The 18,095-nt window shown below is 39.3% G+C and overlaps 2 protein-coding genes across 2 annotated transcripts; both read right to left on the reverse strand.

The window, feature by feature from the left end:
• Positions 1-13,861: 13,861 nt before the first annotated feature.
• On the reverse strand, positions 13,862-14,792 carry LOC122049603. The gene is made up of 3 exons (XM_042610971.1): positions 14,629-14,792; positions 14,468-14,512; positions 13,862-14,396 (listed from the first exon to the last, which is right to left on the reverse strand). Exons 1-3 carry the CDS (start codon positions 14,731-14,733, stop codon positions 14,046-14,048), a joined length of 501 nt encoding a protein of 166 aa, XP_042466905.1. The 5' UTR covers positions 14,734-14,792; the 3' UTR covers positions 13,862-14,045.
• A 2,140-nt stretch (positions 14,793-16,932) lies between these two features.
• LOC122049604 (glutaredoxin-C7-like) lies at positions 16,933-17,643 on the reverse strand. The gene has a single exon (XM_042610972.1). The coding sequence runs from the start codon at positions 17,610-17,612 to the stop codon at positions 17,226-17,228; it is 387 nt and encodes a 128-aa protein (XP_042466906.1). The 5' UTR covers positions 17,613-17,643; the 3' UTR covers positions 16,933-17,225.
• Positions 17,644-18,095: the final 452 nt, after the last annotated feature.

The following is an 18,095-nucleotide window of genomic DNA, read 5'->3' on the forward strand; positions in this document are numbered from 1 at the left end:
TCTATACGCGTGTTTTACCCTAAACTAGCCTGTCTCAGGGTTTCTTAGATATGTTGCTCCAAATACACAATGGAAAAGGCAAATTTCCAGTCAAGAGCTATGTCAATGGTGTTGTGCTTCTCAAGTCGCTCATTGTTAGGAAACCAATTGCCTGTTACGATCCTCGTTGTATTTTTTTTTTTTTTGGGGTAAAATATGGAATTCGTGATTTCAGTGGCGGACCATTTGTAATGACTAAATCGAAAAATTATAGTTGGTTAGTGCAAGGGAGGATTTTTTCTTCGATTTTATTGAGATTCAAACTATTATTCTATTGTAGCAATTCTACCTTATACTAATCAACTCAACCTTACCCTGAGACCCCTCTTCTTACAAACATGGATAACTTTGAGATGCTCATCGAACCAATTCTTGGTATGATGAACGTACCTATATACAGGCTGTCATCAGTTGGAGCAAAAGCATGAATGTGTTTGAAGTAAATATGAAGACATGTGTTGTCTAGGGTTCTAGGTTCAAGTCTCCTTCGTAACAAATAAATCCCCCTTGAGGGGTCTGTTGACTGAGGTACTGTCTCGCCAATGGGACCTCTTATCAACACTGTGGTATCGTGCCTCAAAAAAAAAAAATCTTATAGGGGTTTTATATGGGCCGTTTTGGCAGTGGGACCGATCACTATAAAAAATTTACTCGGATAATTTTTGTTTGTCAAAGTGACTTATCCCAAGTGGTAAGCATGAAGACATATGTTGCCTGGGATTTCGAGTTCGAGTCCCCTTAGCAACAAAAAAAATCCCCCTTTGGGAGGTATGTTGACTCAGGTACTATCTTTGCAGTAAGACCTCTTATCAACACAGTGGTATCGTGCCTCCAAAAAAATCCTTTAGGAGGTTTTTTGATATAGGGTCATTTCGGCGGTAGGGCCGGTCACTATAAAAAGTTTACATGGACAGTTTTTGTCCCCTTAGCGGTGAGATGGTTAAGGTATGAGGTGTTGCAATATAAGGTCTTGGGGTCAAAACTTGGCATGTCTGAGTATGCCTCCCCTCATGTCTTGTCACCTGCACTAATGATTGGTAGCCATCCGTGAGTACCTCCTCCGTGTTGGCCTAGGGACGGGTGGGGGGCGCTGGGGGCGAGCGAATCGTCTTTTGCCACATGAATGTGATTGAGGTAGTTGCGGCCATAAATGGAATTTGATGTTCGGAATGTAAGTATGATGTGGTGTGATTTTGATGTGATCAATCAAGTTAGAGTTAATCCTTATGTATCTAATGTCTTGTGTTTAAGTGTGTGAGGACTTAGAAGCATAAGAAGTCGAGCGACAGATGCAGCGAGCGAGAAAGATGGCATGGGAAGAGAGCCGACGGGTTTAGTGCACCTGAAAGACAAGGAGCTATGGAAGAATACACTGATGGAATGAGAAGGACGCGGTGTGAAGAGCAAGAAGACAGGAGGAAGTTTGCTCGAGAAAGATGGGTAACATCGAATTCAGATGAGCTTAATTCTAGATGGCCGAATTATCACCTAAGCGAGTGAAAGTCAAAGAATAGTCAACATGGAGATTGACCATTAGGCATCCAGAATGATTCTAGGCATCCGAACTCTAGGTGCTTGGATCCATTCCAAGCACTTGGATTGGGTGGCCACATCACCTGAAGCCGTTGCCGAGACAGTGTCCACATTAGTAGAATTTAGGCGTCTGGATCGCTTCCAAGCGCTCAGGAAGCTTGAAGTCATCCAGAGCTGTTGAGCAGACCGTTGCCAAGTGGATTGACATTGACCGAATCTAGATGCATGTATTGCTTCCATGCACCTAGAAGATATCACATCAGCAAACAGTTAGATCGAAGCTAAAGGCTATAAAAGGAGGTTTGAAACTCGAAGTTACACACTAGTATTCATTTCTATTCAGTCTTGTTCTCATTGCTTTCATGCTTAACCATTGTGAAGGGCTTCTCCACCTTCGACTCAAGTTTGAAGAAGGAGATCTTAGTGTGCTTTCATAGTTCTTGGACTAACAATTCGAGGGTTGTAACCAAATAATTCATCTGGCCTCTTTCCTTTATATGTTCTTTATATTGTTAATGTGTGTGTCATTGCTAAGTCGATAGCAAGAGAAATAGTTGTTTTATTTACAGGTCGCTATTCACCACTCTTATCTCACTTTACGAACCACTTCCGCTGTACCAACAATTGATATTAGAGGTCATACCACTTTAGAAGGACTAATCATTGACTAAAGTAATAAGAAAGAAGGTCGGATCAAGCATATACTCGTCAAAGTTTGAGAGAGAATTCACGCTTTGGAAGTGTGTATTTTTCAAAACTTATTTTGACATATTATTAACTATTAAATATGGTTTTGAAGTGTACAAAAGCTAAGACAAAAAAGAACTCGAGGAGCATCAGTGGACTACAAGTAGTGCGATGAATTTATGACAAATGGTAAGACCGAGTTCTACCTTTTGAATGTACTACCAGCTAAGGAACTAAACAAAATCGACACGTACAATTCCACTAAAGCTCTTGGGTATAAGGTTCTAAAATTTCACGAAGAATTAAAAGTAGAATCTGATTCTACAATAGATATTAATTCGTCTTCAAAAGAGTTCGGGACTGAGGAGATTGCCAAACTAACACTGACGATCAACCACCAGATAGAAGACATTCAAAGCTCTTCAAAAGAGAACATCAATAAAGGGAGAGACTCAAACAACGAATCTGACATGATAAGTGAGATAAGACATCTATTCTCAGAATAAATATATGATGAAATAAAAATGTTATCTAGATCATTATATAAATCTAGAGTAAGTTTCTTAAAATAAGAAAAGAGAAATTAATAATAAAAATAAAATTAAAAAATACGTGCTTAGAACTAGAAAAGATTAAAGATAAAAATAAAAAAAATTAAAATAACTAGTTGAAACTAAAAAATTAAAGTTAGACCAATTTTTTAGAAATTCATTCTCACTTTTGAGTATTTGCATTAGAAATGTTAGAAATTATGGAGGGCTTAACTGATATTTTATAAAGTGTCAAAAAAAAAATGATATTTCTAAAAATATATATTATTAAGTAGGTAAAAAGTTATTTTAGATTTTAAAATTTTTATTAGTTAGTTAAATTTCCTTGATTATTTACTAGAAAAATAAATACTTTAATTATGCATTTGTTTTAAATTATTTTTTTGGTAAAATATTTTTATATGATTGAACAACATGTTCCAGTAGAGGAGAAAATTTAAGATTTTTTTTTACTTTTATACCATTTTTAATAAATTGATTAACAAAAATTAAATTTATTAATTAGAAATTGTTCCGAGATAGATTTTCAAAAAAAATTGATTTTTTTAAACAAATAATCGTTATATTTGGCGTGCTAAATAAAATATTCAATTTTTTCAACCTCAAAAGACAATTTTAAATATTTTTCTAATGAAAACATCCTTTTCTAATATAAAAATTATCTTTCCTATAAGAAAAATAACTTTGAAAATAATTTTTCCGAGTACAAATTAAAAATTAGTAATATTTTTTACGTTTTTTTTTGGAAAACTAATGCATACAATTTTTTTAAAAAAAATAGGTTTCTTTTAATTTATTTCATGAAAAATCTTCAAAAATTGATATAAGGAATTTTCTACCGAGAAATTTTATCAATTATCTATCTATTTGTTAACTATTTTCTTTTATTTCCAAATTGTTTAGTAGGGGAGATTGAGATTGATTTTTTTAAATTAATTTTGAATTATTTTTTCTCTTTCTTAGTTATCTTAACCCTAATTTTGATGCGATCAAACAAGTACTTAAAATTAGGTCTTGCCGATCTAATATGAAGAGACTTAGGAATGCAAGAAGTCGAGCAGTAAACGCAACGAATAAGTACCAACGGAGTAAAAAGGATGTGGTTCGAGGGACGAGAAACCGAGAGAAAGTCTATGTTGGATCGTAATAGACAAGAAAGGGGGGTGAATTTTGTTCAATTAAAATTTTTCCTTTTAAACATAAATTCAAGGGCAGCAGAAATAAATAAACACAAGAACACAATTTCCTTTTTTTTTACTTAGTTCGTAGTCCAGCAACTAGTACTTCAAAGTCTATGATCCTTTATAGTTTTCATTGGACAATCCATTAAATGCTTGAATCGTATAGAAATATGATATGAGCAATTACAATGCAAGTACAAAAATAAAATATACTAAGAACGAAGATTAAGTCTTATGCATAGTGATCCTGTCGGGAAGCTGAGATGATGGACCTGTCGGCGTGACGTGTCTGGAAGGTTGACCGCATCCCCTTCTACGTTGACCAGACTGTCAGAAGTCTTCTGGTCAACAACACCTGCAGCCAGCGACCGGGTTGCCCCGATCCCTAGTACCTCGATGCTCGAGGTCGGTCCCGCGAACATATGAGCAGCCAAATAATAATAGAGAAATAAATGCATGAATAAGGAGTACGAGAACGTACCCTGGCCCTGGGGGGGAGGGGGGACGCCCTCGGATGGATGGGTGAGCTGGTCGGGATACTGATCGAGTCGTCGCGACCCTGAATAGTAGATAAATGTCCACCAGGTGAGTAGCTGGCTCCGGTGGCTCGAAGCCGGACGTGATATGGATCCGTAGGACGACGCACTATCCGACTACAGCCTCGGCTCGCAGGTCGGAATGCAACAGCGGCACGAAGGTTGAACACTCCATCGGCTCGCGGGCTGGGATACAATAACGGCACGAAGGTCGAACACACTCTCGGCTCGCAGGAAGGAATATGGGCATAGTACGATACCTGAGCTCTCAGATGGCGGCTGCTCGGAGGGTGACGACGGCTGCCAGGAGGTGTCGGCAGCTGCAGAAGTGGCTGCTAGAGGTGACAGCGCTAGACTCTGGAGGCGCTGGCCACCAGAGGCGGCTGTGTCCGTGGCGGCCAGAGGTGTCGATGTTGGCTGCCGGAGGCGGCTGTGGTCATGGCTGCAGCGAGAGATGCCAGTGATGACTACAGCGGGAGATGCCGCCGGTGGCAATCCCTGGAGGATGCGCGCGACCGACGGGAGGTGCTGGCGGCCACTGGAAGCTGTGGCGTCGGCCACCGAAGGTGGTGTCTGTTGGGGACGGAGGCGACCTTCTCTGAGAGCGTCGGCGAGGAGAGGAGGTAGCAGAGAGGGAGAGCAGGGGAGTTATGCGGCAGCGACGCGTGCGACTAGCGGTGTCGCTGGCCTCTCCCTGCGGTGGCTCAAAACCTCCCTGTGGCATGGCGGCGGCTGGCGCGAGAGGTAGAAACGACGGCAACCGGCATAAGGGAGAGAGGCGACGGCGCCGACGCTGAAGGAGAGGGGAGGAGGTGTCTTTGAAGAGGTCGTCATCGGCCATGCTGTTGGCGATCTCCGACGAAGAGTGTGAGAAGGAGAGAATACTTCCTTGGCGGCGGCCAGAAGCTCGAACCGTGCCCCTCCCTCCCTTTTTTCCAAGATGAATAATGCTGCTTTATAACATAAAACCTAATTACACTAAAAGACCAAAATGCCCCTCTACTTTCCCTTAATTCCTTTTGGACCCCTTCACATATCCGCATCACAAGCCTCCCCTTCAAGTCTAGTCGAAGGAGGTGCAAGTCCGACTGACTGGACCAAGCCCTAAACAGAATCGCTACCGAACGCGAAATTAGATCACTGGGCTCGTCTTATCATGTTGAACGAGTGGCTTGTGGCGATGCCGAGCCAGTGACTCAAGTAGTATCGAGCAAGCGACGAGAAATAGTGTGGTCCAGGCGACGGAGATAATTTTGATCAGGTAGAAAGACGAGCGATCGAGCCGAGCACGCGACCAAGAGGATGCCGATCAGGCAACCGAGAAAATGCGAACTGAGTAATCAAGAGAGCGTCGCGTAACGATGTTGAGTAAACTTCGAGAAATAATACTGAGTCGACCACCGGAACGATGCCATGTGAGCAGCAAAACGTCAAGCGAGCGACGAGGAAAATGATAGTCGACCGAGCGACACACAGGATGCCGAGAAACCGAACGAGCGAGCGATGTCGAGCGCGCGACCACGAAGATGCTGACCGGGCGATCGGAATGTCGATCGGGTGGATAGATGTCGGGCGGACGATGCCGAGCACGCGACCGCAAGGATGCCGATCGAAGGATCAGGAGAATGGAAACCGAGCCATCGAAAAATGTTGACTCGATGACTGTAAAATGCAACTAGGCGACCAAAAGAGTGTCGAGCGTGTGACCTAGTTCAAGCGTATGCCCGAACGGACGGTCGAGCGATACCGGTCGGATGGCTACGAGAGTGCTGACCGAGCAGCACCATGAATAATCAACGGGCAATCGTAAAATGCTAGCCCGACAATCGAGTAAAGCTAAGTGGCCAATGCCAAACGGGCGCATCACGCGTGAACTGCACTAGAGTGTAGCCCGTCAGTTGGAGGCGCATGGAAGCAAAAGTCGTGAGTCGAACGGGCGCAGAGCCTATGAGATATCCTGGTCCGCAACCAGTGGGAACTCTTGTTCATGACCATCGGCGATAGTTTGACCCCGAGCGGGGGAGATAAGATGCTCCGATATACTCCGCGACCCGTGAAAACTGCTTGACTCCAAACGGGGGAGATAAATGCTCGTGAAGATGGCTCGACCCCGAACGGGGGAGATAGATACTTGCGAAGACGGCTCGACCCCGAACGGGGGAGATAGATGCTCGTGAAGGCTGCTCGACCCCGAACGAGGGAGATAGATGCTTGCGAAGACGGCTCGACCCCGAACGGGAGAGATAGATGCTTGCGAAGATGGCTCGACTCCAAACGGGGGAGATAGATGCTTGCGAAGATGGCTCGACCCCGAACGGGGGAGATAGATGCTCGTGAAGGCTGCTCGACCCCGAACGGGGGAGATAGATGCTTGCGAAGATGGCTCTACCCCGAACGGGGGAGATAGATGCTCTTATAAGCTGGTCTGTGACTAGTGAGAAGCGTTCGACTCCGAATGGTGGAGATGAGATATTTGCTAAGCTAGTCCAAAACCAATGACGACCACTCGACCTCGAACGGGGGAGATGAAATAACTGAAGCTGGCCAGAAACCAGTGAAGACCACTAGACCCCGAACGGGGGAGATGAAATAACTGATAAGCTAGTCCGAGACCAGTAATAATCGCTCGACCCCGAACGGGTGAGATAAAATATCTGATAAGCTCGACCTCGAACGGGGGAGAAAGAATATCCCGATGAACTGGTCCGTGAAGACCGGGGTTTTTATAGTCGTCGGTTCGACTCTAGAGTTTAACGTCGCTGCTCGACGGTCTTCAGGACGGGGGGTTTATAGTCGTCGGTTCGACTCTAGAGTTTAACGTCGCCGCTCGACGGTCTTCAGGCCGGGGTTTTTATAGTCGTCGGTTCGACTCTAGAGTTTAACGTCGCCGCTCGACGGTCTTCAGGCCGGGGTTTTTATAGTCGCCGGTTCGACTCTAGAGTTTAACATCGCCGCTGACCGATCGACACGGGGTCTTCGGCACGGAGTTTAACGTCGTCGCTCGATGGTCATATTTAATTAACTAACTGTTAAATCTTAGCCTAACTCAAATGTAAATCAATCCTTACATTTTAATCTGAAGTGAAGATTAAATTAATCATCTTACAAAACTATTAAAGTTCCCTGACTGAAAATTTAGAAAAGGGTGAGATGGACGTAGGTTTAAAATAAAAAGTAGTTAACCAAATTCAAATTAATTAAGCTCAATTAAATTAAAATTAATCCAAATTAATTAATCTAAGTTACTTTAATATTAATTAATTTTAAAATCTTAATTAATTTCAAAACTATAATTAATTTTAAATTTTAATTAATTTCAAAACTATAGTTAATTTTAAATCATAATTAATTTTAAAATTATAATTATTTTCAAATCATTATTAATTTTTAAATCTTAATTATTTTCAAATCATAAATTTTTAAAATCTTAATTATTTTTAAATGTTAATTAATCTTCAAAATTTTAATTATCCTTAAATGTTCAAATCTAACTAATCTTCACATTCTAATTAATTTTTAAATTCAAACTTAAAATTCAAATTTTAATATTTTAAACCCAAATTTAAATTCAAACTAAAAATTTAAAATTTAATATTTCTGAAATCCAAATTTAAACTCAAACTTAAATATTGTTCAATATCATAAATATTTTTCAAAATGATAGATAAAATTAACTTAACTCCATCTCACACAAACTCATAAGCTGAATATGTTTGATAACATAAAATGGGTGAGATGAAAAATTAGGAAACTAAATAATTACTTTTACTTTAAACTTGTGTTTTAACTTTAAACTCTCTGCTGGGACTCTAGGACCCTAAAACTTAAAGTATTCTCTTTTTTTTTTTTGCATTAATTAAGGAGGAGTGAAAGGAAGTTAAGACGTTAATTTTTCTTAAATGTTTTCTCAAAGTCATATTATTCTTTTTCAAGATTTCAAATCAAAGTATTTTTCAAAAAAGAAGTTTGATTTTTTATTTTGCTTAACTATATTTGAAAAGAAAGTCTAACTATTTTTGAAAAGTAATTTTAATATTTTATTTGAAAAAGGAAGTTCAAATATTTCTAGATGGAAAACTAAGTTTTTGAAAAAAAGTATTTTTAAAGAAAATGTTTTCAAACTAAGTATTGAGTTAAGTATTTTTCAAATACATCCTTTTCAAAGCTAGGTATTTAGCTATTTTGTTTAAAAGATAAATACTTTTTAAGCTAAGTAAGTGCTATCCTTCAGGGAGAGTTTAAAAGATTATAAAACTAGTCTTTCAGATTTAAAGATTCTTTTTCTCTCAACTTAGTACCCTTTTTTTGATATATGACAAAAGGGAAGAGAAAATTTAAAGTTAAGAGGGGGAGTTTTTTTTTTTTATATATGTCAATATTGTTATATTTTACTTATGCTCATTCTTAAATTCCTTTTCATTATATTACAGTAAATATTGTTATGTTTTACTTAACTTTGAATCAGGTTGTCATAATCAAAAAGGGAAGATTGTTGGTACAGTGAGCACCAGACGATCGAACCTATGTTTTAATAATGACAAAGGGTTTAAAGTTAAGTTGTCTTGTTATGTAACAAGTGTGATTGAGCTTGCAGGAAAGTCTTAAGTGTTCTTAGGCAAAAATCTTAGTGGATACTAGGCCGATGGAAAACCCTAGGGGGAGGTAACCCTAGGTCCTAGGCAACGGACGAGAAGTTAGGCAAGTTCAGAGGGTTCTGTCGACCGAATACCTGGATCGATCGACCGAACACCTAGATCGGTCGACCGATCAACTTCGAGTCAAAGACTGATCTCGAGATTAGTGGATCTGGATCAGATCTGACTCGGCTATAAAAAGAGCATCAACCAACAGCTTCGAACAACTCACTCAGAACATTATTCTTACGTGCACGTTGCTACGGAGCGACTCAACAATGCCTAACTGTTGTTCCAACAATCAACTATCAACTATTTACTCTTTGTTGTCGGTAAATCTTATTTTCATTATTACACTTGTACTAGTTTTTGTAAAGTGTTTCCAAACTTATAGTGATTTCCCAACATAAGCGATCAACGATCGCGGACCTTGGAGTAAGAGTCATCACAGGCTCCGAACTAAGTAACCAAAAGTGTTAGCGATTGTTCTCTTGTTTCTTTCTATCTTCCGCTGTCGAAACAAGTGAAAATATCACGAGTACTATTCACTCCCCTCTAGCATATCATCGATCCTACAGTATTCATTTCTATTCAGTCTTATTTTCATTGCTCTCGTGCTTAACCGTTGTATTGGATTTCTCCACCTCCAACTCATGTTCAAAGAAGATCTTAGTGTGTTTTCATAGCTCGTGGACTAACAATGCGAGGGTTGTAAGCAAGTAATTTATCTAATCTCTTTCCTTTATATGTTCTTTATATTGTTAATATGTGTTCTTGTAAAGTCGGTAATAAGAGAAATAATTGTTTTATTGACAGGTCATTATTCATCCCTCCCCTTTAGCTCTACGAATCACTTTCGCTACACCAATACAGGATACATCAGTATCCGATAGGGATGAGTCTGGCTCACTCCAATGGCACTTAGCTTCGGGCTGTTTGGCCATGACCAAGAGCAAAGAGTTTTGGAAAGACCAAGAAGTTTTTCAGCTGGTAGTGTGAGTCAGAGCACAGAGCTCCAAATAGATTTGGCACAAGTGCAGCTTATGATGAAGAGTTATCTTCGAAAACTTGAGGATGTGAAAAAAGCAGAGCTGCATTTAATGTGGAATGAATAAAAGCATATTTATTGTAGTAGAATTGACAATATGTTAAAAGATATGTGATATTCGTTAATACAATAAAAATTAATTCAATTGATTTAGCCTTTATTGAAAATATAATGTTTGATTAAAAAATAGTGAGGATAAAATTCATATAATTAAATACGGCAAAAAGTAACAAATAGTCACGTGACTCATGCTAAATGTCATTTTTATTTGGAAAAAAAAATCAAAGGTATCCTTGTTTTTCAAGAGAATCGTTAAGGGGTGTCTATTTTTATTTTATCATCAAAATGTCTTTTTTATTTTAGACCGATTCAAGATGAGAAATTTCGTTTATAATTATTATGTAACCCCTCTAACTATCTAAAATTTAGAAGGAAAAAAAAATAGTAATGCGAGTTCTTTTGACTATCTAAAGTTGATATATTCTAAATTTAAATTTGTTTAAATTCATAGTTGTTAAAAAGGTCATATAAAATTTAAAGAAAACGACTTCAATTTTGATTTTATAATTTAGTTGTTTGAACTTCGCTCGACCAACTTATGCACAATCATATTCATCCTTAAAATATTCGAACTTTAATCCTCTTATTACTCCGGTACTTTACCACTACGCCGCACAAACCACAGAGGCAACTTGTCATCTTTGCACAATCTAACACTTTTGATGCACATCAGACAATTAAGGTTTGTCCTTCGGAGTTTTCCCTCTACTAGATTGTTATTTTTTTTTTCTCATATATATATAGTTGTATTTACCTCTTCTGCCTACCCTGATCTTTCTCTTGCCTGACCTAAAGTAAGACAACCTTAATAGCCATTGTTCTATGGATCACATCTCCATAACTCATGATCAAATATCGAGATAATCACACCAAGATAGAGGGGGCCAAATCATCAATAAAATGATTTTATTGTAGTCTACCAACATCTTATGAACTTATCAATGGAAAGAACTCTGCCAATTTATCAAATTCAACACAATACTCGACATTCTGACAGCCGTACTCGAGAGCCATGAACTCCCCCTCTTTTGGGCCTCATCCCCTCAAGAAAAATTTTCATTTAGACACTTTCTTGAAGATGTTGTAAGGAATAGGTTCATTCTCAAACACAGCCATGCAGCTCGTTCAACCTTGTCCTCATCCCTAGCGATTGCCAGACGATCATCATGTGATCGAAGTATTTCCCCGTCCATATCTCTCTAATTGGAAAGCACTCTTACATCAACAAAATATATGTTCATGTTATAAAGGAAAGGTGCCACCATGTTATAAAAATATAACATGATCATAGTTGTTGCTCATAGATGTCCACTTGTTCCAACACAAGTATGACTTACTCTCCTCCTCACCTATGACTAGAGAATTTTTTTTCTCATAACCGATTTGACCTTACCAATAGACTTACCTATTATACCAATGGCTCTAGTACAAAGATTCAACTCACCAATTTCAACCACACCACCCTAAGAGGATCGGATAAAAGATGGAGATTTGATCAACTAAAGATGAAATTTGGTCGACCAAAATAATTGCTCGAAAGATGTCTCGACCAACCCAAGCAAAGTTCCTCAACCAACTTAGGCTTGAGAAAAGAGTGTCAACAAATTTTAGATGTTGGAAATCAGCAATTTAGATAGGGCCAAAAATGGAAGACCAAACCATGTTTATGTTAACAAAACATGTAATTAACACGAGTCCCAATTGATATAACTAATTCACATGAGGATATATACCAATCACAACAGCAAAATAATGGAACATGTTAACCACTTAGAAATTAAGTTCGAACATCTAACTTAACAAGCATAAAGATAATGGCAACTTGTCATATTAACAACTAAGAGAATGATAGGTCTTACCATCTGCGATGCTTTGATACCACTCTCTCCACCCTAAGAGAATAGGTTGAAAGATGGGGTTTGGTCGACCAAGGAAAATCCTTTGGTCAACCTAGTCTACATATGGTCAACAAAGATGAAACTTAGTAAACTAAAATACTTGCTAGAAACATGTGTTGACCAACGTAGGAAAGTTTTTCGACCAACTTAGGCTTAGGAAAAAAGTGTTGACCAACTTTAGATGTTAGACCAACAAACTAGAGAGCTAAAAATGAGGTTCGAAACCATGTTTGTGCCAATGAAACATCCAACACAATTGATACTAGTAATCCACGTGAAAATATATCAACAGCGATAACAAAAATAGAACCTGTTAACCACTTAGAAAGAAAGTCCTAACATTTAACACAGTATTCTTAAAGATAACGAAACCTCACCATACTAACAACTAAGAGAATGATAGATGGTACCATCCTACAAAACAAAAATAAAACTATGAGCAAGCTTCATTCTACCACTGAGTGCGTCAACTCAAAAGGAAATAAGTTCAATAAAAAGTTAAAGTCGCTACAACACCCAACATGAACTAGTAACTTAGATAGTTTCACTAGTTAAAATTGTTGGCATCACTTTATCTCTATCACTGAGCTCCCTATTGTATCATGCTTCTTCTCACTTGTGGATTTGGAGACAACAATAAGGGTATCCAACCAGTATCAATTATGTTATTGAGCATTATAACCATAACTATTTAACCACCGTGTAAACAACTTATACATACATTCAATAGAATTACTAAAATAACAAAGAATAACTACTACATGCCAATTGGTATCAATATATGTACACTCTACATATATGGTGGTAGAATAACTACCATCCCTTTGATATCAATACAAAGTGTGTGCGCTTTTATTTTTAAGCTAGCACCAGGTATCCAACCCTTTAGGACGACTAATCCTAGAGATGACTGACTTGATGCCACAAAAGTTTCCCACCAACTATTAGAGTCAATCCGAAAGTGCTTGTAGCGGGTGACCCAACATCCCAAGTTTATCATCTTGCTGGAGGAAAATATCCTACAATGTGTCGTAGCTGGGAATTGAACCATGGGTGTTTAGGAGACTGCATGGGCACCTTGCCGCTGCGCCGTAGCCCGGAGCAGTATCAATACAAAGTGTTGGTGCATGTGGCAGTTGTATGTTTCCATTTTTTGAGTAGCTTGTAATGAATTTAAGCACTTATTGTTGGTTTTACAGTTGGTGTTGATGTTCTTGTAGCACTGTTATAAAGTTACATATAGTGTACTCATGAAAGTTTTACCAACTACCCCCTAGCCACTGGTCGACTATAAGTTGATTCCGTGATTTACATCCTTTCACATAACTTGGAGACGGGCTGTGAGGGAGCCTGGGGTGAACGTAATCACCTTTTGCTACAATGAAAATTTTACCAACATTTTTTTGTAGGGTTTCAATACCTATTTTCCCAAGTCATGTCAAAATAATTCAAAATGTCATCCTCAAGGAGGGAAGGTCACCTTCAGGGCATGATAATCATTTAGAATGCAGATGCATATACAAGAGCTAGTGCTCTAGGGCATGTTTCATGGATTTCCCTTGAATTGTGGCAATCCTGAAAACAAGGATTGGGGGGTACATGAGCATCTAATACCATGAAGAACTTATGTCACTCTATGATATAAAAGATATGCCTTCCCTAAGTTTGTAGGGAAAGGAACTGCACCACCAAACTGAACAATTGTGCTGATAATATTGGATTTCAGGATCACATGCAAGTCAAAAGTATTCTGATCGAACGAGTATCAACAAAATTAGTGTAAACTGCAAAGGCTAACAAGTAACAACTGAGGAGCAGTGTAGGAGCACTCACAGATGCCTCCGTTTTCTCTAGTCTTATATAATGGCATATATTTTTTTACATTGGCAGTGCAGCAGGCGAATCTATCAAAGCCAACTCCTTCATTCGCTTCCTCTTCCTCCTACCACCCTTCCCCTGCTGGCCGGTGCGAGCAGTGGCAGCGGAGGGGCGATTGAGCCGAGCTCTCGGAGCGGTCTGCGATGGTGTCTCCACCACATCTGCACCCGCCGCGCTAAAGGAGAGAACGGAGCCCAAGGGGCACTCCTGCCAGCCAAGTGCATCGATACCCTGCTTCGCCTCTTCCAGCGACATCATCGTAAGAGGAACCGAGGCCTTCAGCCGCTCCCGCACGGTGGACCTCTCCGGAGGCATCAAGTCGAGCGACTCGATGGCATTCAGGATGAGCTCCTGAATAGAACAAAACGGTAAAGACAGAAAGCAAAGGCTCGATTCTCAATTCAACAGGGAGGAGAGGGCACCTTTGGCCATCGATGCAGCTTCACAAATCCATGCATAACGATGATCTGATCCAGATCACAAAACAAACGACCACATCAGGGCAAAATCATTAGGATCCAGAAGGAAACGGAGTCCAGACAAGATGGCGTCAGAGAGGAAAGGAATAAGGAAGAAGGGGTACCTGGTTGAGCTGGTAATGGGAGAGGAGGTGGCGGAGATGAGGGTTGTGGAAGAAACCGGCGTATTCCTCCAGAGTGATCGACTTCGCCTCCTTCCCTCCTTTCATTTCTTCTCTTTCGTCTCTCCGGAGAGGACTGGCCTTCGACTCTTGTCCACATTGTCAAGTTATCGAATCGCACCTTCTTTTTCCGACATTTACGAAACAATGCCACTCAGTAATTTACTAAGCACTAGCAGCCACCTAAATTTCCTCCAACCAGATTGATTTCTTTTTTAAAAACTTGATGCATGATTTAATAATTTAAAAAGTATATGATTTAAATATTTACCCATCTTAATTGCATAGTTCATTCAGGAGATTTTTTCCTTTCGGTGAGAAGTGAACCTGCGAATATTAGTCATTTGAATATATTTTTATGAGTATTTTTTTATTTATTTTTTTGTGACCGATGAAATTTTTTTATGGAATTAGATCGATCAGATCCAAAAATAATTGGTTCGAAGAGAGTAGATATTTGAATTACTAAAAATAAAAAAAATAAATGTTTGATAATACAATGGGTATAGAAACCTAAAATCTAGATCTTAAAATCCTTTCCTCGGGCATAGTACAACGGTAAAATATTTGGTGGATACATAAGGCACCACAGTTCAATAATCAACTAGGGCATGCACAAGTGTTTAATTGGAGGAAAGGTTGTGAGGACTACACACGATTTGATTACCCAATTGGGGCATGAACAACCCTACAATGATAGAAAAAAATCATGGAGGTTGACTACATGCGCACTATCATTAGTGCTTTCGGATTTACTAAGTAGATGAACCAGGAGGAAGATTGTTCATTTTCAAGATTAGTCGGATTTGTAGAGGTCTAGACACATGAATTATCTAAAAAAAAAAAGATGAATATGTGAAACTCATATAAGAAAATACTAGGGCAAAAATCAAAAGGTCATCCTAAATTTTACAAATCGTCAAAAGAGCATACTCTTAAAAAAAAATAAAAAAGATACCCTAATTTTATAAGAATACTCTTTCTTTTAATGCCGTTGCAACAATGATTAACATGTAGTAGCTAATATAGTAATATTATAATTTTGTTGTAACTATTTAGCAAGCTACTATCTATTAACTTCTATAACTATTTTAAACTGATTTTGACCTATTTAAAATGATTGTGATGAATTTAAATATTTTTTTTACCAAATTGGTAAAAAGTATTTTAATATAATAATATTCAAAGTTTAAAACTTAAAGTTCAAGTTTTTAAAATTTAGAGTTTATCTATAATTCTGTAATAATTACTTAATATTTTCTACAACTAAGTAACAGTTATTTAAGTAGCTTCTATAATTATTTTAAAATGATTTTGATACATTTAAAATGATTTTTGTTAAATTTAAATAATTTTGATGGTAATTAATATTTTGATATAATAGTATTCATATTTACAATTTAGAATTGTAAGATTTTGAATTTTGAACTTAGCTATAACTATGTAATAACTATTTAGAATTGTAAGATTTTGAATTTTGAATTTAGCTATAACTATGTAATAACTACTTAGTAACTTCTATTACTATGTCCTAGTTATTTAGGAGTTTCTATATTTCTTTGCAAATGATTTTGGCTAACTTAAAAGTAATTTTGATTAAATTGATAAAAATTATTTTTGATATAATATAGTAAATTTGATTTAAATTAAATAATTATTTTTTTATTATAGCCACTATTCAGTTGTGTATAAGCTACTGACTATACGCTACAAAAAGGTTAAAATAAAAGATACAAAGTATATGATGGGCAGGCATTCTTATTTTTTTTTTAAAAAAAAATAATGCCTTTTGATGATTTAGATTTATAAAATTTAAAGCGCGCTTCTTATTTTTGCCCAAAATACTAAAGGTTTGCTTTATACCCTCCTTCAACCTTGAATAAAACCTGCCTTTAGAAAGTTTGTGCGAGTTATATATATAGAATAATCGTCTACAGTGACTTAGATTTAACTATAGAATTTGTTCCTAAAGCAACCGGATAAAATATTTGAGTCAAATTTTGTATCCACGGACATTTTAATAATGGGTGGTGTTTGGTTAAATTATTTAAATGATTATAAATATGAGTTTGATAGTAAATAAAATGGGAATAAAAATAAAACTCACCTAAATCTAAATGCATGAGTTTGAATAATTCTAATAAATCAAAAAATTATTTTTAAATTATCATTTTTAAATTCATAATTCAAATATCCGTACTATAATTCTATTCCTACATTCTTAAATCCACCCATCAAACACTTTAGTAGTCCAAGAAATATTTCATTATCCTCCTTGAAATTTCTGAATTCACAGACGTTGTGTTTGTATCATGTCCACATTTGTCACTTACACCCTATATATTTTCCATATCTATACACAACCGAACAAGTTTCAGACACGCACACGGTGTACCTTACATTCAAGTTTCACCATAGATATATAAACCAATCAAACGGCAGGTATGAACGTGCGTAACGACAAATCCTTTCCAAAGCACTCCACCCGCAGAGACCGTGATATTACGCAATTGACCTCAACGGCACGACGGATGGGCGTCTCAGGCGCCGGCCTCCCGGAGGAGCGGCACGAGACGGCCGCCGAGGTGGAGCGCGATGAGCCCCTCGATCCCGCCCACGCTCTCTCCGCCAATGAAGAGGGCGGGGAGAGCCGCAGCGTCGGCGGCGGGCGATTCGCCTTCCTCCATCTCGATCACCGTGGGGTGGGCGCCCACCGCCGCCAGCAGCTGTCGAATCACATGGCACATGAAGCACCCACGCCGGCCGACCACAACCACCGGGCTCTCCCGGATCACCTCCCTCACCATCCGCGCCGTCCTCCTCTCCGGCGACTCCCCACCGTCGATGGCCAGCGACGCCGCCGCCCACGCATCCACTCCTGCCCCCAATCCCAACCCCCCGTCCGCCGAGCTCGCAGCCACTTCCATGGCGCAGAACCGAAGGGCGAACGAGGTGCAAGGCAGCGCAGAGGAAACCGCACTTATAGGCGGCGGAAGCGGTGGTGGTGGCCTCCGGATCACATGGGCGGTGACGTCAACGCGACGGTGACGGCGAATAGTGGGGAGCGGGTCGGCGATGGCGTCACCGACCCACTAAAGCCACAGTGACGTCACGAGAGACCGGAAGCGGTCTGCGCTGCCGAATCCATCGGACGGTGCAGATCGAATCATGTCCGTGGGCGACGGTGATGAAATTGCCGTGCCGGGGGCGGATCAGATGTGCTGCCGAAGCTTTCGGCCCAAAAGGTTCCGCCAAGGGAGTGACGCCGCGTGTCTCCACGACCGCCACGCGTCGACCTTTTGCGTCAGCAAAGGAAGGGGTGGCTTTGCTTGTGGCGGACGTATCTCGCGCGGGGAGGTCGAGTGGCCACGTGTGCATTTATCGTGAGATGCCAAGGAAAAAACAGATAG

This window comes from Zingiber officinale, chromosome 2B (assembly GCF_018446385.1).
Source record: "Zingiber officinale cultivar Zhangliang chromosome 2B, Zo_v1.1, whole genome shotgun sequence".
Lineage (NCBI taxonomy): Eukaryota > Viridiplantae > Streptophyta > Magnoliopsida > Zingiberales > Zingiberaceae > Zingiber > Zingiber officinale.

Excerpts from the sequence above, each read along its gene's own strand:
- LOC122049603 (XM_042610971.1), bottom strand. The coding sequence starts at position 14,733 with ATGAAAGGAGGGAAGGAGGCGAAGTCGATCACTCTGGAGGAATACGCC. Across the intron at positions 14,513-14,628 it reads CCCATTACCAGCTCAACCAG|ATCATCGTTATGCATGGATT; the intron begins GTACCCCTTCTT and ends GATCTGGATCAG. Across the intron at positions 14,397-14,467 it reads AGCTGCATCGATGGCCAAAG|GAGCTCATCCTGAATGCCAT; the intron begins GTGCCCTCTCCT and ends TGTTCTATTCAG.
- LOC122049604 (XM_042610972.1), bottom strand. The coding sequence starts at position 17,612 with ATGGAAGTGGCTGCGAGCTCGGCGGACGGGGGGTTGGGATTGGGGGCA.